At 36.0% G+C, this 22242-nt stretch overlaps 1 protein-coding gene across 1 annotated transcript in view; it reads right to left on the minus strand.

The window, feature by feature from the left end:
• The window catches only part of LOC130051559 (contactin-4-like), a 50926-nt gene that overhangs the window by 894 nt on the left and 27790 nt on the right, over positions 1 to 22242 (minus strand). Inside the window, exons 14-16 of the mRNA XM_056153577.1 lie at positions 18415 to 18450; positions 2176 to 2285; positions 1 to 291 (exon numbers count right to left, since the gene is read on the minus strand). The exon at positions 1 to 291 is cut by the window's left edge and continues 894 nt beyond it. Coding sequence (XP_056009552.1) covers positions 130 to 291; positions 2176 to 2285; positions 18415 to 18450 — 308 coding nt within the window. The 3' untranslated portion in view covers positions 1 to 129. The remainder of the gene's footprint in view (positions 292 to 2175; positions 2286 to 18414; positions 18451 to 22242) is intronic.

The raw sequence follows: 22242 nt of genomic DNA on the forward strand, positions 1-22242 counted from the left end.
ATCTTTATAAGCAAAATAACAAAGAAGTTATATCAAAAGTATATGGTAGCAACTTAAAAACAAATCAACTAAGAATCAAAACATAATTACAAATTGTAGCTGATAAATGTATATACAGTATAAATGCGTTTAAATCTTTCCTTCTCCTGACATATCCGCACTGTTGGGTTTGGAATATGGGAATTCCACGGTAGCATAATCCGTTTTCTCATCTTCACCATGAATGACGGGTTTGCCTTTCTCTTTATTCTGGTCAAATTGCACTTCAACGTACAACAACCCATCTTGGTTCTAGTAGATGAAAATTTATTTCAATCAGATAAAATCATATAAAATGAATGATATTTTCTTCAGAATATTTCGAAGATTTATAAAAAAATTTAAGTAGAGTATGAGAAACAAGAGGCCCATAGGCCACATCATTCACCTTAGAAATTAATATTTTCTTTAAAAATTCAAAATCCCATGATATTTGCTTTATCCAATGAGTTGACATGGCATACATACTTAATAGACTACCGACTCTCAGCTTAAGAAAATTATAGAATAAGGGCTCTATTTGCCCACCAAAATCATTTTTTTTTTATTTTTCAAAAAAAATACCTGAAAGCTGTAATATCCAAATATCCAATTAGAATTTGGCCCTATTTGTGTTTAACAGACATATCTTATTGATATAAAACAAGAAATGTTTGTAAATCATGTACCCTCCCCCCCCCCCCCCCCGGTGCAAAATTGAAAAGAGTTATAAACATGCACCATTTAATTGATATAGTGCAAAACCATTTCAAAATATTGAGCACACAATATCTTACTATGTCCAGAGTGGATTGACCACGTGACCTAAAAATCAATTGGGGTCATCTACTCCTTATGCTGTACCAGTGTATCAATTTTGGTGTAAATCAAGCAAATGATTCTTATAATATAGGTGACAAAATATCACTATGTCCAGTTTAACCCTTGACCTTTGACCAGGTGACTTCAAAACCAATAGAGGTCATCTACTCCTTAAGATGTACCACGTTTGATGTCTGTCAAGCAAAGGGTTCTCAAAATATTGTGCGGACAATGTATTCCTATGTCCAGTTTGACCCTTGACCTTTGACTGTGTGACCTAAAATCATTAGGGATCATCTACTCCTTTAGATGTACCAGTGTACCAAGTTTGATGTTTGTCAAGCAAAAGGTTTGCAAAATATTGAGCTGACAGGGTCTTCCTATGTCCAGAGTAGATTGACCCTTGACCTTTTGACCTGAAAAACAATAGGGGTTCTCTTCTACTCATAACCAACCTACATATGATATATCATTCCCATCAAGTGAATGGTTCATGAGATATTGATTGTCAATATGTGGTCTACCTACCAACTGACCGGCAAACAGGTGCAAAGCAATATGACCGTCTTCTTTGAAAGGGGAGGGGGGGGATAAACTTGAGCCCATTTTGAAAAGGTAAGAGTTTTATAAAAGTAGGTCAAACTTCCAGTTCAACATCACAAGATCACGCACACCATTGCATCACATGAAAGGTCTTTCAATAAAGAATGTATATACAAAATATGAAAGTACTTATAGCTTAAATACGAGTAGTTTAAAAGATATTTCAAAAGATTTCCCCTATGTATCAGCATATAACACTTTGATCCCCTATTGTGGCCCCACCTACTCCTGGGGACATGATTTTATCAAACTTGAATCTGCACTATGGCATGTAAATTTAAGTTTTTCTGGCCTAGTGGTTCTTGAGAAGATTTTTAAATGATCCCACCATATTTTTGCATTTTCGTGATTATCTACATTTTGAACAAAGTTGAATCCCCTTCATCCAAGAATATTCTTTGCAAAGTTTGGTTGAAATTGGCCCAGTGGTTCTGGAGAAAAAGTTAAAAATGTGAAAAGTTTACAGATGGAGAGACGACAGTTTACAGACAAACGACAAGGTGGGTCGAGAAAAGGTGGTTTCCTTGGAATCACTTTGTGATAAGTTTGTTTTATTTTGTGTCAGTTCAATAGTATGGATAACAATACACATATATTTCAAGGAATGTCGATTCAATCAGACGTATTGAAATGGAGTACATTTAGTGTCACTATATAATGAATAGCCCTTGTACTTCAATAAATTTTGCAATGTGTTGACGATTTGTTAAGTTCAAGACAGACATTAATTACCTTGTAGCCACGACTGCCACTTCTCAAATTCTTTCCTTCAGCTGCATTTGAATACACATTGTCGGAATTGTTCTTTTGGGTCATAGCAATGTCTTCAGAATTTTCATAAACTACAAAGATTTCAAATTGATATTGTCAGTAAAATGATAAACAAATTAGTCACAAAGGAACTCCAAAATTACGCCATGTCCCATTTCTTAATCATAATATCATAAGGAACCTTACAGCTTTATAATCTATTGCATGAGAGGGAGACATGAAGATTTATTCGCCCTAGAAAAAATCCCAATCCTAATCCCCGAGGGCAAGGTCTGAGGGGAATATGATTTTTCTTGGGTGAATAAATCTTCAGATCTCCCGAATATTCATGCAATAAATTGTTTATTATACCAAAACAAAGCAAGACTACAAATATGCATTTCAAATTGGAGTCCGCTTATCTATAGAGTGTATGTAGTCGAGATCGCCCTAATGGTTACACCGCGCCATCAACGTATAAGAAGGTACATACAACGAGATACAGTGATATGATAACCAGTTTTTGTATTTCCATTCTCCTTGAATGGTGATTTATTTGCATGTTTTTGTATCAACCAAAATCAGTCGATTATAAAACTGTATATCAGAGACCTGCATATTTTGCGTCTTACGAACTTGGAGTAGAATGACTCGGACTTATTGTGACATCACAATAAACTACGTCTACCTTGAAGTTCAATAGATATGGAAAATGCATGAGGCCCACAGGAGTGAAATATGATGGGGAGATATGATGTTTGAGATGGAGATATAAAGTTTAATCATCCCTGGCACGTGACTGTCTAGATCAATCAGATTCCATGTATGCTTCATGATTTTGTCTATAGGCATGAAACATAATTAAACAAGCATTCTGAGAGTATTGCATGACAATACATAGTCCCCTACCGGTTGCAAAAATCACTGTACCACAACAATATTCAAAGTTCATTATGTAGGTTATGGTAAAAGGGAAAATTGGGGAACCAGGATAGGAATGGTTGGAAATCAACTACTATTCGAGTAGAGACTAGACCAAGAAAAAAGACAAATTTATAATTAGGTTTAAGATATTCAATGCATAATGACCATATTTCATATCTAATAAGTGGATGGTGGAATATTTGTGATCATGGTATCATTTTGAAGGGTTCATCAAATAAAAATATTTCACCATAGGAATTTTCAAAATTTTGTTTACTGCTTGATTTATTTCACCTAGAATTTAACATTGAAGTATATGGGAAAAACATGTTTTATTACAATATTTTAAAAACAAATTATATTTTCATACTAATCTCTTGGTAGAAAGTTACATACACTTTCTTTTTATGAATTTATGAAATAAAATTAATCATTGACCACACTCATTTTTAGAAAATTAGATTTTTCTTATTTTTACAAAGGACAGACAACTCTTCCAAAAAAGTGTTATGTGCAAAAAGGTCAGCTTCTAATCATTTACCAGTCATGTGAATTTCATCTGCTTCACTTTCATCATTATTTAACAATAAAATTTTATGTTGATCTAAATCCTTCAAAATTGTTCATTATCCTTTCATTATACATGGAATACCTTAAGTCTTTAACCAATTCAATAAACTGTGACATGTAGATGATCATGAATAATTTAGCTATAGTGTAGCATTACTATGCTTGAAGTTTTAATGAGTGTAGTATTCTTAATTCTTATCTACAGAGATAATAAACTTGGATGTAACTAACAATTCATGCTATTTTTCTACATCCAAGGGCCATAACTTAATGGAAAATCAACGGAACAAGATGAAATTCAAACTTGATTTGTAACTTGTTATGGCAAAGCAATGTACCTAATATCAAATATTTACATTTGCCAATGCACTTCCTTATATGACAGTACTAATGAAATCGATGTTCAATTTCGTGTGACATGAATTTGGTCATGTGATCAGTTTGTTCTTGCGTATGAATACATTCACCGCTTCAAACTTTCACCTGATTTCTTGCTTATGCAATGCAGTGGGGGATTTAGACCCCCCCCCCCCCCCCTGTCGCCACAAATTTAAATAATAGAAATAGTGCGAGTAAAAATTCCAGATTGGTACCCAAAATGACTAAGTATTTTGGCTAATACTTGACTTTCACACACACCCCTTCGTAAACCCTGGATCCGCCACTGCAATGACATCATAACAGAAATAAACGCAGCAGGATATTTATACAGTTTATTTTGTAAACAAACAAGAATTTCATCAATTCATTAACGAGAAACATTAAACATATCGTTCTGTTGCTTCATTTTATACAGTTTTAGATACCGTCTGCAACTTCTGCATGGCGAATTTATAAAATAAAGTTATGATATTGGAAGCGAAAAAATGTAGGCAGAGTTATAAGCCTATTTACTTTATGATGATAAGTTAACCTGTTGTTTCCTGGCAACTTCCATCACGGCTATGACTCGGCATGATCATAAGCGAGGCTGGTTTCGAGGCTCGAAAAATTTACATGTTCATGTCAGGGTACCGGTGCGAGTCTAGATTAAAATCCTACAACAGAAATATCTCAAGTGAACAAAAACTCCGTCAGTTCGTTTTTATTTTATTTTACACACACTGAAGGTAAATAAAAGACGCAACCTACCTGCACTTTGTCAAAATCTGTCCTACTGTCTTGAATCGTCTCCTGCATGGCTACAACCACGAGTCCTAACGCTGAACATACCGTTGTTTCTTTCCAAAAACCTGACTAAGAGGTTAACGTTAACTTGATCCATCATATCCACCATCAATTCTCTCAAATCCTTTGAATTTCTGTCGAAATATGTGATCAACAATTGCGTTTTCAACTTAGTAAGCTAGACCGACACCAGTTTCTCCATCGCTGATCGCGACCAAATCACACCACGGATGTAGTTTACTCCGCTCTTCTTGTCATCATTTTAGTTAACTTTACGCTCTAAATAAATTACCTTTATTTTACACATGTTTCGTCTTTTTTTTACATTTTCAATTAAATATCTATATCTTATATTCTCTTTGATATTGTTCTTAATTTTTTATTCGATAAAACTCTAACGAACTATATCTTGTGTTCTACGGTCGTTATTTCCGTCATCTGCTACATAATCATGGAAGCTCGATAAGAACATAAATCAAAATAGAAAATATAAATATAAGAAATAAAATATCATTTTTGAATGTTATTGGGATATGACATGAAGTTGGTACGTGATCAAATCTACTATAACGCCATTCGGGCGTTATAGGATTTGATCACGTGACCAAATTCATGTCATATCCCAACAACATTCAAAAATGATATCTTATTTCTTAAATGAATATCTGCAAGCACAACCAAAAAAAAAAAAAGTCTAGAAAACTGATAATTCATGCTATTTTTCTAAGTCCAAGGGCCATAACTAAGTGAACAAAAGGCCCAGGGGCCTTATAGGTCACCTGAGTATCATGTAACAACCTTCCAATGTTTGAATTAGGTTTGTGTTTAAATATAAGAATTTTACTTTTGGATGGAAGAAACATTGAATAGCTATGTGGTCAGCCCCGCCTTTGCACCAGAACCCCTGACCCAGGGGCCATAAATTTCAGTTTTGAAAGAAGCATCCTTGATCATCATTATCATACTATTAGTTTGTCTACTTAATACCCAGCAGCAGAGGAGAAGATTTTCAAAGAAATAAAATGCATTTTCACTATATGATCAATAGGGCCCCACCCTAATACCAAAACCCCTGACCCAGGGGCCATGAATTTCACAATTTTGAAAGAAGCATCCTTGCTCATCATAACCATGCTATTGGTTTGTCTACTTAATACCCAAGGACAGAGAAGAAGATTTTCAAAGAAATAATGCATTTTCACTATATGACTTATAGAGCCCCACCCTAGCACCAGAACCCCATATCCAGGGACCATGAATTTCACAATTTTTAACAAGAGGTACTGTGAGCAATGCTCACTAAGAATACCCCCCACTTACCCCAATCTCTCAAAGGGTGTTGGTAATAGGTATAAACTACCTCTTTTCTGAGTGTTGCTACTTCGATCTCCAGTGCGCATGACCTTTGAACTTTTGACCCCAAAATCGATAGGGAACATCTTCATTCCATGGGTAGTCCATATGTATGATATGGTGACTGTAGGTGGAAAGGATAACACTTTAGAGCCCGGAAACCATATTGCTACTTCAATGTCCAGTGCGCTTGACCTTTGACCTTTTGACCCCAAAATCAATAGGGCATATCTTCATCCTATGGGTAGTCCATATGTATGATATGGTGACTGTATGTGGAAAGGATAACACTTTAGAGCCCGGAAACCATATTGCTACTTCGATGTCCAGTGTGTTTGACCTTTGACCTTTTGACCCCAAAATCGATAGGGAACATCTTCATCCCATGGGTAGTCCATATATATGATATGGTGACGGTAGGTGGAAAGGATAATGCTTTAGAGCCCAGCAACCATTGCGTCTACAGACGGAGGGACGAACAGACAGACGGACAACCCGATTCCAGTATACCCCCCACAACTTGTTGCGGGGGGTATAAAGAGGCATCCTTGTTCATCATTACCATGTTATTAGTTTGTCTACTTAATACCCAGAGACAGAGAAGAAGATTTTCAAAGAATTTCTACACTTTCACTATATGACCAATAGAGCCCCACCCAAACATGGGAACCCCTGCCCCAAGGGCATTGAATTTCACAATTTTGGTAGAGGGCTCAACGCTCATTATAAGTATGCCCACAGTTTGGCTTCTTGATGTCCAGGAGTAAAGAAGAAGATTTTTTAAAATTACACTCATTTTGATGGTTTTTGCCCCACCCCTCAGGCCCCAGGGGGACAGGGACCACGAATTTCACAATTTTTGTTCCCCTTCACCCACAGATGCTATATGCCAAAATTGGTTGAAATTGGTTCAGCGGTTTCAGAGAAGAAGCTGAAAATGTTCAAATGTTAACGCACGACGAACGACGACGGACAAAAACAGATAGCAATAGGTCACCTGAATGAATTCAGGTGACCTAAAAATCAACGGACCAAGACGAAATTCAAACTTGATCTGTAACTTGTTATGACAAAGCAATGTACCAACAAGAGATGTTTGTAAAATACATACCCCCCCCCCCCCTCGGTGCAAAATTGAAAAGGGTTATACACAAACATCATTTAATTGATAGTAGTATCATCAATTCAAAATATTGAGCAGACAATGTCTTCCTATGTCAAGAGTGAATTGAGCATGTGACCTAAAAATCAATAGGGGTCATTTACCCTTTATGCTGTACCAGTGTACCAAGTTTGGTGTCAATCAAGCAAATAATTCTTAAAATATAGGAGACAAAATATTACTATGTCCAATTCAACAATTGACTTTTGACCTCAAAATCAATATGGGTCATCTTCTCCTGAAGATGTACCAGTGTACCAAGTCTGATGTCTGTCAAGCAAAAGGGTTATCAAGATATTGAGTGGACAGTATATTACTATGTCTAGTTTGACCCTTGACCATGTGACCTCAAAATCAATAGGAGTCATCTTCTCCTGAATATACACCAGTGTAATAAGTTTGATGTCTGTCAAGCAAAGGGTTCTCAATATATTGAGCGGATGGTATATTCCAATGTGTAGGTTGACCCTTAAACATGTGACCTCAAAATCAATAGGGATCATCTTCTCCTGAAAATGTACCGGTGTACCAAGTTTGATTCTGTCAAGCAAAGGGTTTTCAAGATATTGAACGGACAGTATATTCCAATGTCCAGTTTGACCCTTGACCATTGACCATGTGACCTCAAAATCAATAAGGGTAATCTTCTGAAGATATACTGGTGTACCAAGTTTGATGTCTGTCAAGCAAAAGGGTTCTCAAGATATTGAATGGACAGTATATTCCTATGTCCAATGTGACCCTTGACCATGTGACCTCAAAATCAATAGGGGTCATCTTCTCTTGAAGACATATCAGTGTACCAAGTCTGATGTCTGTCAAGAAAAGGGTTCTCAAGATACTGAGCAGACAGTATATTCCCATGTCTAGTTTGACCCTTGACCTTTTACCATGTGACCTCAAAATCAATAGGAATCATCTTCTCCTGAAGATATACCAGTGTACTAAGTTTGATGTCTGTTAAGCGAAGGGTTCTCAAGATATTGAGCGGACAGTATATTCCTATGTCCAGTTTGTCCCTTGACAATGTGACCTCAAAATCAATAGGGGTCATCTTCTCCTGAAGACGTACCAGTGTACCAAGTTTGATGTCTGTCAAGCAAAGGGTTCTCAAGATATTGAGCGGACAGTATATTCCCATGTCCAGTTTGACCCTTGACCTTTGACCATGTGACCTCAAAATCAATAGGGGTCATCTTCTTCTGAAGATGTACTGGTGTACCAAGTTTGATGTCTGTCAAGCAAAGGGTTCTCTAGACATTGAATGGTTAGTATATTCCTATGGCCAGTTTGACCCTTGACCTTTGACCATACGACCTCAAAATCAAAAGGGGTCATATACTCCTTTGGATGTACCAGTGTGCCAAGTTTGATGCCTTTCAAGCAAAGGGTTCTCAAGATATTAAGCGGACATTATATTCCTATGTCCAGAGTAGATTGACCCTTGACATTTAGGTTTTGACCTGAAAAACAATAGGGGTCCTCTTCTACTCTTAACCTACCCACATATGAAATATTATTATCATCAAGTGAATGGTTTGCAAGATATTGAGCGGACAACGTGTGGTCTACCAACCAACAGGTGCAAACCAATATGCCATTCTTCTATGAAGGGGGGCATGAATATCAAATGAATATCTGCAAGCACAACCAAAAAATGTCCGGAAAACTGATAATTCATGCTATTTTTCCAAGTCCAAGGGCCATAACTAAGTGAAAAATCATCAGCCTGAGACGAAATTCAAACTTGATCTGTAACTTGTTATGACAAAGCAATGTACCATGCAAATATCAAACGAATATCTGCAAGCACAATCAAAAAAGGTCTGGAAAACTGATTATTCATGCTATTTTTCTAAGTCCAAGGGCCATAACTAAGTCAACAAGAGGCCCGTGGGCCTAGAAGTGCTCTTCTGATACATTGTAGAACAGGCAAAAATTCTCACTTACCAAGATTCATCAATTAACAAAGTTTGATGATGTTAAGTCAAATAGTACCTGAAAATTTAAATGTAACTGTCCAAAAGTAGGTCACAGTGACCTACTTTTGGTCGACACACTGAAGACTCAAGATGCATCAACTGACAAAGTTTGATAATTGAAGTCAAATAGTATCTGAAATATTCAGATAAAAACGTCAAATTCCAAAAGTAGGTCACAGTGACCTACTTTTTGGTCGACACACTTTGAAGACTCAAGACCCATCAACTGACAAAGTTTGATGATCGTAAGTCAAATAGTATCTGGAATATTCAAATATAGCGGTCAAAATCCAAAAATAGGTCACGGAGACCTACTTTTTAGTCAACACACTCTGAACACTGTACATGCATCAACTGACAAAGTTTGATAATTGTAAGTCAAATAGTATCTGAAATATTAAAATATAGCCGTCAAATTCCAAATGTAGGTCAGGGTGACCTACTTTTTGGTCAACAAACTATGAAGAATCAAGTTGCATCAACTGACAGAGTTTGATGATCCTAGCTTTCATAGTGTCAAAAATATGCATCTAAAATTGAAAATGTGAAATTTGAATGTCTGCAAAAATTCAAAAAGTAGGTCACTGTGACCTACTTTTTTTATAAATATGTTTTGAGTCCTCTAGACGCATCAACTTACAAGGTTTGATGATTCTAATCCTCTCGGTATCTGAAATAACAACCTAAAATGTATTCATAAATGATTAGCCATAAAATTCAGAAAGTAGGTCATGGTGATATACTTTTCACATGATGCAGTTCAAAGTCCCATGATGCATCAACTGACAACTTTTGATGATCATAGGCTCAAAAGTGTACAAGATATGCATCAAAATACATTTAATAATAATTACCTGTGAAATTCAAGAAGTAGGTAACCATGACCTACTTTTGAAACAACATGATATTAGGTCCTAAGATGCATCACCTGACAAAATTTGATGATCCTAGTCCTTATACTAAGCAAAATATCAAAGTTTTAACAAAACAAACTTGAAGGTCAACTTTGAAGTAACCTTGAGACCACACCCTTTGCCCCAGGATGATGCCTTGAACATTTTTTTTTATCTACAACCTATCCTCATCTTTATGCATAAGTTTGGTGATAATTTGCCCAGTGATTCTTGAGAAGATTTTTTAGCAACCACTACTTTTCTTTGCATTTTCCTAATTATCTCCCCTTGTTAAAGGGTCACAACCCTTGGGCCAAGGATACCCTGTGACAAATTTGAGAAAAATTGGCCAAGGGGTTCTTGAGATATAGCCCTTTTCCCAAAAAGTTGACGCACCGAACACTGCATACCAGACATATGGCCATATGATTAGCTCTTTGAGCCTTCGGCTCAGAAGAGCTAAAAAATCAACGGACCGAGACGAAGTTCGAACTTGATCTGTAACTTATTATAGCAAAGCCACATACCAAATATAAAACAAGAGGCCCAAGGGCCTAGAATCGCTCTTCTGATAAATTGTACAACCCCACCATTTCTATTCTTAGCCTCTTAGTATTCTAAATCTTTAGTTAAATCCTAAGAATTCAAAAAAGTAGGTCAATGTGACCTACTTTTTGGTTTACACATTTTGAGAACCCAAGAAATATCAACTGTCAAAGTTTGATGATTTTAAGCCAATTAGTATCTGAATATTGAAATATAGCTGTCAAATTTCAATCGTAGGTCATGGTGACCTACTCTTTGGTCAGCAAACTCTGAACATGCAAGACCCATCAACTGACAAAGTTTGATGACTGTAGGTCAAATAGTATCTGAAATATATAAATATAGCCGTCCAATTCCAAAAGTAGGTCAAGGTGACCTACTTTTTCGTCAACACCCTTCAAACATGCAAGACCCAACAACTGACAAAGTTTGATGACTGTAGGTCAAATAGTATCTGAAATATATAAATATAGCCGTCCAATTCCAAAAGTAGGTCAAGGTGACCTACTTTTTCGTCAACACCCTTCAAACATGCAAGACCCAACAACTGATAAAGTTTGATGACTGTAGGTCAAATAGTATCTGAAATATATAAATATAGCCGTCCAATTCCAAAAGTAAGTCAAGTTGACCTACTTTTTGGTCGAAACCCTTCGAACATGCAAGACCCAACAACTGACAAAGTTTGATGACTGTAGGTCAAATAGTATCTGAAATAAATAAATATAGCCGTCCAATTCCAAAAGTAGGTCAATGTGACCTACTTTTTGGTCGAAACCCTTCGAACATGCAAGACCCATCAACTGACAAAGTTTGATGACTGTACGTCAAAAAGTATCTGAAATATATAAACATAGCCGTCAAATTCCAAAAGTAGGTCAAGGTGACCTACTTTTTGGTCGACACACTCCGTAGACTCAAGATGCATCAACTGTCAAAGTTTGATGATTGTAGGTCAATTAGTGACTTAAATATATAAATATAACTGTCAAATGCCAAAAGTAGGTCACAGTGACCCCTTTTTGCTCGATACACTCCGACGACTCAAGATGCATCAACTGACAAAGTTTGATGATTGTAGGTCAAATAGTGTCTGAGATGTAGTAATTTAGCTGTCAAATACCAAAAGTAGGTCACGGTGACCTACTTTTTGGTCGACACAAACCGAAGACTGAAGACGCATCAACTGACAAAGTTTGATGATCCTAAGTTTTACAGTGCCCAAAATATGCATCTAAAATTGAAAATGTGAAATTTGAATATCTGCAAAATTCAAAAAATAGGTCACTGTGACCTACTTTTTTTTTATAAATATGTTTCAAGGCCTCAAGATGCATCAACTTACAAGATTTGATGATTCTAAACCTCTCGGTATTTGAAATAACAACTTAAAATATATCTATAAATGATAAGCCATAAAATTCAGAAAGTAGGTCACGGTGACCTATTTTTCAGTTGACGCATTTCAAGGTCCCATGATCCACCAACTGACAAGTTTTAATGATCATAGGCTTCAAAGTGTCCAAGATATGCATCAAAATTAATTTTAAAATAAATACCTGCAAAATTCAAAAAGTAGGTCACCGTGACCTACTTTTGAGACAACTTGACACAAGGTCCTAAGATGCATCAACTGTCAAAATTTGATGATCCTAGTCCTTATAATGACTAAAATATCAAAGATTTAAGGAAATATAAATTTAGGTCAACTTTGAAGTGACCTTGAGACCACGCCCTTTGCCCCAGGGAAATGCCTTGAACAGTTTTAAATCTACAACATAACCTCATCCTTATGTGTAAGTTTGGTGATAATCTGCCCAGTGGTTCGTGAGAAGAAGATTTTTTAGCAACCACTACTTTTGTTTGTATTTTCCTGATTATCTCCCCTTGTTAAAGGGTCACATCCCTCTATTTAGTATGTATGAAAGCCCTTGGGCCAATGATACCCTGTAACAAATTTGAAAAAAATTGCCCAAGGGGTTCTTGAGTTATAGCCCTTTTTCTAAAAAGTTTACGCACACCGCACAAATGGCCATAGCATTAGCTCTTTGAGCCTTCGGCTCAGAAGAGTTAATAAATATCTGCAAGAACAGAGAAAAAAAGTGCGGAAAACTGAACTGACGGACGGAGCGCAAACCTAAAGTCCCCTCAACTTCGTCGGTAGGGACTAATAAACATTTGTTCTATTTCTATGTTGTCAACTATTGACTGATTGAAAAGTCACATCTGACTAAATGCAATTTTCATGACATATGATATATATATGATATGATATATCTAGTATACAACAAACACTTTAACATATACAAGTCGACATGCAAGCTTTTGGTCCATGGTGAGCCCTTTATATAATCAAATTTCCCCCTAATGGGCCTCAATCCAGGTTCCATGGATTTAAAAAGTGTGGTAGAGTGAAGATTGATTGATTATTGTGTAACATCCCTCTTGAAAATCTTTCATTCATATGAAGACGTCACCACTGTCGGTGAATGGCTGCAAAATTTAGGACTATGCTCGGCGCTTATGGTCTTTGAGCAGGGAGGGATCTGCATTTTCAACATATAATCAACTACACTGAACCCTGAACCAATGGATTATAAATTTCACAGTTTTGGTAAAGGACACATTGCTATCACTCAGTCCCTTTACCAATTTTCCATTTGCTCAAGTTACATTATATCATAGGTCAAAATTAGCTTCATTCCTTAAAATCTAATGTAGAAAGACAAAACTACACTGTACATGTCTTCATTTAAACAAACAAGAGGCCCACAGGCCTTATCTGTCACCTGAATACTAGTGAAAAGTATCACTACTCCCAAGGGCTATGAAAGCTAAATTCTAATGTGCGCAGCAACAGTATAAAACAAGATGTGTTCTTAAAACTGCACTGCCCTCAAAAGTGCATACACTGATGAAAGGCTTTACATACTTATATTATAATAGGTGTATAAACATTAAAACATATGGCTAATTAATGGACCCATCCTAGAGTCAAAACCCTGGATGTGAAATTCACCACTTTTTGTACATCCTTTTCTGCTATTCGTTAGTATGCATTTAGATTTTATACAGTATCAGCAAACTTGCATATAAATACTTTATACTAAATTTGGCCCTACCCTGGGGGTCAGTACCCCTACCCCCGGGATCATCAAATTTATAATTCTAGTAAAGGACTACCTGCTCTTCTAAATATATCTATTAAATTCAATTTAGTATCAATAACAGTAAAGAAGATGTTATTTAAGTGTTTTACATATAAACACTGCATGAAAAGTAAATTTGACCCCTCCTTTGGGTCAGAACCCTTACCCCGAGGATCATGAAATTTACAATTTTGGTAGAGGCTTTCCTGCATTTAGTTCTGCTGGGGAAGGCCTTCAAAATTTGGCATTATATTTGGCACTTGTGGCCTTTGAGCAGGGATGGATATTTATCGTGCCACACCTGCTGTGAAACGGAGTTCTTAGTTTCTGTGGCCTCATTCAGAAGCCCGCCACATTTAGTCACTTTTATGACAAGCAAATGGTACTGAGGACTTATTCTAACCCAGATCCACACAGGAGTATTTGCTTCATCGACAGACAACAGCCAGCATACCCTTCTCGGAATAGTTGATGTGTGCATACGAAAACACAAATTTTTGAGCTTTTAGGTGTCAAAACTGATCAACTGGGGAAGGGATCGGGTCACATTGGTACTAAACTGTCATGGCTCATTCATTTGCCCTGTTATGGCTAATTTTAAGCAAGTGAGATCAAATTTTAACAGGCCCTTGTTTTGTCACTTTGGAAGGAATCCGCTTGCAAGATATCATTTATCAGCAGTTTTGGATAACTCATTGCCGGTATAGCCCTAGATAGCATGTATAACAAGCTTCCTTTTAGTATAGGGGCTGCGAGAAAGGCAGATCGATAAAGGGTTCTCAGATGATAAAATCCAATAGCTGGAAGATGGTTGTCTACTGCATTTCAAGCTTATATTAGGTTGCCGACATCTTTTATGTTAATTATCTACTTGAGCCAATGTTTATGGCAGGTTAGATGCATACATATATACGTAGATATACATGTATATATTAAAGGGACTGGTTCACGACTTTTGAGAAAATATTTCTCATTTTATATGTTAAACATTAACAAGAGGTCCACAGGCCTTATGGGTCACCTGAGTACTATAGTTAAAACTATCACTACTTCCATGGGCTATGAAATCTAGAAAGAATTTCCTGTTCTGAATATCTAAGCTAAATTCTAATGTTCAGCAACAGTATAATAATAAATAATAATAATAATACCATATTTATATAGCACCCGTTTCATACACTATGTATGCGCTCAAAGGTGCTTTACAATGCATATATACCTTACAACAGAATGTTATACACATAATACATAGAAAATAAATAAAACATTAAAAAGCAATGATATAAAAGGCGTTATCACATGTAAACAGTCCATATCCTATCCTGATTGTACATATAAAACATGAAAACACAAGATACCATAAACATGCTAGATAAGAATGAGTATACAGCAAGATATGTTAAATTCTTAAAACTTCACTGCCTTCAAAAGTGCATACATTGATGAAAGACTTTAAATAATAGCTGTATTAACATTAAAACATCAAAATATATGACTAATTTGGACTCGTCCTCAAGTCATAACCCTGGGTTGTGAAATTCACCATTTTTTATATATCCTTTTCTGCTATTCCTAAGTATGCATTTAGATTGTATACAGTATGTATCAGCAAACTTACACATAAATACTATATAAAGTTTGGCCCCACCCTGGGGTCAAAACCCTTACTCTGGGGAAAATCAAATTTACAATTTTGGTAAAGGACTACCTGTTCTTCCCAAATATCTATTTACTTTCAATTTAGTATCAATAGCATTAAAGAAGATGTAATTTAAGTGTTTTACACATAAACACTATATAACAAGTTTGGCCCCACCCTGGGGTCAGAACCCCTACCCCGGGGATCATGAAATTTACAACTTTGGTAGAGGCCTTCCTGCTCTACATCACTATGCATTTAGTTTTTCTTACATGTGTGTGTTTCTTGAGATGAAGATTTTTGAAAATTTGTCAATTTGGGGAAGTTTTTGCCCCGTCCCTAGGGCCCCAGGGGTGCTGGAGTCCTGAAATTTACAATCTATGCCCCCCTTGTCCCAATGATGCTTCATATCAAATTTAAAAAGAATCAGACTGGTAGTTATTAAGAAGAAGTTAAAAATGTTCCAATTGTTAATGCACGACACACGTCGCGTACAATGCACGACGGACGAAAACCAATTGCAATAGGTCACCTGAGTTTACTCAGTTGACCTAAAAATATAACTCATTTAATGTTGACAGCCAAAATTTTGACTTTCTGAATGCAAGAATAAAAGCAATATTTTAGCCTTAAATCTGTGTTATCTAAACAAAGACTCGAGTCTTTTAATGTATACAAACAAGCCAATGAAACAATAATTTTGTAATATAAAGCATCTTGATTCTGCAGAGTCACAAATTTTAACTTTCAGATGACACATTTTACCCAAAAAATGGTTGAAATGTGAAGGATATGATAAACTTTGATCAATATCCATTTCTTTTGAAAATTTCATAAACAATATAACATACCACAATCTTTGTTTACAATTAATTAAAACAAAAAATAAACTCCCTAAAATGATCTTCGGTGATAATGTATAACCTTAATTTTTAAGTGAAATCTTTTAAACATATTAGACTGTAGATTTTGATCATTAATTAAGTGAAAAACAAAATTTTAATGAAAATCGTGAATCAGTCCCTTTAATGGATATCCACAACTTGGCAGTATAAGGTAAAGTTAGTCGGATCGTAGTATAAAAAGGGCAGATCATAGGCCAGGGGGACGGAGCCAAGCCTGAATAAAACAAAATTAGACATTAAGCAGCAAGAGAAGGGGGGGGGGTGAAATCCATCGACTTGTTTTGAAAAGTTGGGTACCTTGCTACCCTAAAAATAAACCTCAATATTTACTTATTCCTTGTGGGGCCAATGATTTGGGGCAAATCAAACTTTCCAAATTGTTGAATCAAGTAGGACATACAATTACTTTCGAGCATCGTTGATACTACACTGGGTGGTTCTCTCTAGTTCCCCATATTTCCTGTCAGCGCTATGGAACAGGCAGGAATAATCTGAATAGGGGATGGGGGGCAGCTAAACAGGTATTTGATTGCGGGGGAATATTATCACCCATTCTCAATCCATAGGTAAGCTATACAATGTCTTAAATTATCGTTTATCTGATTTGAGATTGTTTCCCCCTTAGCATACAATTAGGGGCAATTGAGTATTTTGCATGTGAGGGTAAAAGTCAAGATTGAATTCCCTAGAATATGACTTAATTATCACAGGGGTAATTTTTTTTATTTGAAGGTTCCTACCTCCCACCATGTGTTAGTGGACCTCAATGAATTTTTTGCATGTGCATAAAATTCATCAGGTTGCCCAACTGGCGAAATCGTCATCTTCAAATTGGATGTTATATTGTGATGTTGACAGTTGATATGTGGATGTTGATTTATGAATTATATTTGATATTGACAATTTCAATAATTTTACAAGTTAAATACAGCATTGAAGACACTGTATGTTGATTGTGTCGGTAGCTTCATTGCGATTACCCAGCAGGCTACTACTTGCCCTTTCTGACGACACAAAACTGTTGTTGGGGTGAGCCCTGTTCTATGACCCCACCGTTGTTGGTTGTAAATGTTGTTTCTGATCACTGTGACCATTATCTGCCAACAATAAATTGTCAAATGCTTATATATTGCATTTCATCTCAAGAATTCATGAGGAAGTATACCGATTGTTAGGTTAATTGTTCTTGGTACACTGGTTTTGACTACGGATAACTTTGTTTACCTGATCAGGATATAGGGCTCACAGTAGATGTGACCGGTCGACAGGGGATGCTTACTCCTCCTAGGTACATGATCCCACCTCTGGTGTGTCCAGTGGTCCGTATTTGCCCAACTCTCTATTTTGTATTCCTTATAGGAGGTATGAGATTTATCAATGTTCGTTATCTTCACCTTTCATATTGAACAATTCCCAATATAATTTTATGTTTTGGGAAAGCTGAACTAATGATTTAATGTAACCTTAGATAATAATACATATTTCAGCTTGCCTGTAAATATGTGTCGTTATCTAAGCACCCCCACCCCCTTTTTACTTATACGGGTAATATTGCAGTAGATGAGTGTTATTGTGTCATTTGATGATTGTATATGTTATTTAGTCTAAGGCAGCTCATGTTGTGGATTTAAGCATCAATGCCAGGTATGATTAATCCGGAATTGTGTTCTGGACTTTAACAGGCATCATTCTAAATTTACTGCAGCATCACAATCCCTTCTGCAGCATTCGAGGAGGTCGGTAAAATTTTAGAGCGGAAATCAAAAATTATTATGAATATCGGAGCTCTTAAGATAATCAAGAAATCCTGACATCCTTTAGTGCTGCACATGAGAGATATGATTTAAAAGATAAATGTGTGCAAATAACCTGTTATTGATGTTATTCAAAATTTAAAAAACTCTTTACTGAAAGGCTAAAGTTTAACTTACCATCTGGTATTTTCTTCTTTTCCTTGGGTTTCTTTCCTGAAATAAAATGAATTTAACTATGATTTCGTGACAAAGCTCACACTAGAACAAAATTTTGTGTCGCAACCTGGCGCTCATGCATCGACTCATACTATTCTTTTTAGAGAAGTCGAGAGGCATAGCCTTCATCAGCTTCTCTTCGTAAGCATTCATGAGGAAATCAAAACTTACTTGCTTTTCATCCATTTTCAACATGCCCCTGTCCCGGGTTTAAATCACAACTCTGATTACGTCAACCTGCTTTTCTCTTAACTGGCCCCCTATTGTGACAGCTCCCAAGACCAGTTAACGTAAATCCGGGACAGGGGACATGTTGAAAATGGATTAAAAGCAAGTAAGTGTTGATTTCCTTGTGACAGTTTTGTGCATTACTGTTAAATGTTTGAAAACAACTTGTCTATTGTGTAAATCCAGGCACATCTGAGTCGAAATGTCGGTCAAAGCATAAACCGTCACCGACTCCGGCATTTACACGTTTTCCAGAATCAAAATATGAATGCTTGCGAAGAGAAGTCGATGAAGGCAATATATGCCTCTCAACTTCTCTAAAGAGAATACGACTCATATACGTTTACTGTGGATCTATATTTCATGTATATTATTCAAGAGGCATATACAACATGTCATATATATGTCTCTTATTACTCTTACATGGTTTTATTTTTAAATATTGTTTTTGGCTACGTTGACTCAATTCTATTTCATACGAGAAAAATTTGAGAGTATTTCATAGCCTATAACTGGCTGTACATTAAATAAAGACAAGAAATGAGTTTCCGGAATTTCTGTCACATTTTTTTCTGAAAAATCGCAAAATGCGACAAATACAATGGGCAGCGCGAGCCCTGCATGAATCTTCTATTATCATACAGCCATGTGTAAGAGGATTGATGCTTTAAATTAAAATTCATTTGCTTGAATGCATTCTAATAAAATTCTTTCTTGACACAAATTAGTAAAACATTTGGACGAACTAAATCTTCATTGGAACAATTTCATTGTAATGAATATGTAGATCCACGAATTAAATTTTTGTTTCAATTAATAAACAGCTCTTTTAAAGATGAATTGGTGAAGATTTCCATGCATACATCATATAAATAAGTCCTCAGTATCCCTTGTTTGTCGTAAGAGCCGACTAAATGGGGCGGTCCTTCAGATGAGATTGCAAAAACTAAGGCCCCGTGTCACAGGAGATGTGGCATGATAAAGATCCCTCCCTGCTCAAAGGCCTTAAGGGCTGAGCATAGGCCTAAATGTTGCAGCTAGCCCTTCACCGACAATGGTGACGTTTCCATATAAGTGAAAAATTCTCGAGAAGGACAATACATAAATATGAACACTCACAACATGGAATTTTTGCCTAATTATGAGAAATTGCTTAATAATATTTGATAATAATCAAAGTACTGAGAAGCACCACAGGCTTCGTTTGTAATGATGCTGTATTGATATACAAGTTATTATAGTATTACTAGCATATTAATACATAATTATCAATAATGTGCTGGAATTGCCAAGTAATGGAAATAATGAAATATTGGAACACTTTCGTAAGCTATCCCACACTAGAATTTAAGATCGGGATTTCCGGGTCTTGATCATCTCTCTGGTTTAAAAAGTGGCTGGTATTATGAGGGGAATTAAATTACACATGTCTGTAACCTGTCACCGGTTTTCAGGGGACATGGCTGGTTTTGTAAGAATTTATTTGTAAGGAAATGTTAAGATTTCTGCTGGAACTAAAAATCGACTGATATTTAGGAGGATCTGTTTTCCAAGGGGCCGGTGTATTGCAATGTACAATGATTAAAATGTTATTCCAACCTGATAAAACCTGTTTAGTCCAAGGTAAATTTATTGATCTTATATCTCGATGATTTTTTTCCCATGTAATTAATCCAGAATTTTTTAACATTTAAATTCTATGCAACAGTAATACAAATCATCATTTGGATCTCTACGATTTCCTTTCAAAGCATTTCTGCAACCTAACGAGCATAAGCATGTAATGATCAACAAACAACATGGCAGACATGTCGAACCAATCTCGGCTAAAATTTGGCTCCGCTGGATATTTCATTAGGTGTCATTTCAAATATTCTGCCAAATCAAATCTTAACCTAGATAAAATGCTGAATGAAAGCAAAGTTTAATGATACAACTCTCTGCTCAAATGCGTTGCATGGTGGGAAAAGTATCATGTCGAACAGAATATACCAGATTGCTAGAGACATTCATTAGTGCCATATGCTCACGGACTTATTAGACAAACTGGTCACACAGAACACTAAAAGGCAATAAAATATTCCATTAAGATCCACTCAAAAGTAAAAAAATTATAATTCATGAAGTATATGTAATAAATCTAAGGAACCACACTAACCTAGGGTCATATTCATCAATATGCAAGAATTAATGCATTCAAAGCTATGATGCAGAACTAGAGATTGCTTTATGAAAAACAGATATCTCCCCAGCTCCCCAAATTGGAAGTGCTGAAACGCAGTATTAAGTCTTCCCCGGAAGACATGTGTCGCCTGCTAGTTAATTCTATATGTAATATATCACGTATAATGTTGAAAAAGTAAATTATTCAAATGGTTTTTGTCAGTTTAATACTCCTTTTAAAGGTTTTGAGAATTACTAAACATTCTTTAACGATAACTTAATTGAAATTGAAAGATGAGACATTATTATGCAATGGAATTTGTGGGAGAATCTGTTTGAAATTAAGACATTTATTAAATGTAGACTGAATGAAAACATATGTTTGAAAATATGTATCAACATGTTACTGTGCTCTTCAAGACAATGGTAATAACCATAAGTAATTATCTGTTGGGTTTACTGCTTAGTCTTGTTGTCTTTTTATATATCCAATTTACTGTTTCTCAAGAAAAATCATAATTAGTGCTGTTCTGAAATCACATATACTGTCCTTCAGTATGGGAATTACAATTACTGTCCTTTTGTACATAAAAATACTGTCCTTCAGTTAATCATGAAATAAAATCTTCAGCAAAAATTGTTTTTGCTGTAAAAAATTCTAAGTCCCAGCAAACAGGAAGTTGATAAACGACAGATTCGAAAATGTCTTACACAATACAGTTGGCCACACTGATGCTCTGTGCCAAATATCAGGGAGTTACCCATGTGGTTCTTGAGAAAACTGTAACAGAAATTTTTTGTGACGACGACGACGCCAGACGACGACGCAGGACGACGCAAGACGATGGATAGTGATCCCTATAAGTCGCCACTGCGTGTAACGCAGGCGACACAATAAAACCTCCTCCCCTTCATGTTCTGGATGTTATGGAAGAGAAAGCATGAGTAGGGACATTAGCCACATAGAAGTGTTCACAAACTAATTTACACCCTCCACCACTCAGATCCATTATAACTTTAAGGATAACAATTGGATCCTCCTGTCCCAACAGTATGCACATCTAACAATGGCAATGAAGCATTGTACAAAGTTTCAACTCTATCTAATAAGCCATATAGGAGAAGTGTTCACAAGCTATTTTACATCATCCACCGCTCTTAGATCCACTATAACTTGAAGGAAAATAATTGGATCATCCTGTTCTGAAAATATGCACATATACAAATGGCAATGAAGCATTGAACAAAGTTCAAAATCTATCATATAAGCCATATAGGAGAAGTATTCACAAGCTATCTTACATCCCCCACCTCCCTTAGATCCACTATAATTTTAGGAAAATAATTGGATCCTCCTATCCCACCAATATTCGCATCTACAAATGGCAATGAAGCATT

Source organism: Ostrea edulis, chromosome 2 (assembly GCF_947568905.1).
Source record: "Ostrea edulis chromosome 2, xbOstEdul1.1, whole genome shotgun sequence".
NCBI classification, from domain to species: domain Eukaryota; kingdom Metazoa; phylum Mollusca; class Bivalvia; order Ostreida; family Ostreidae; genus Ostrea; species Ostrea edulis.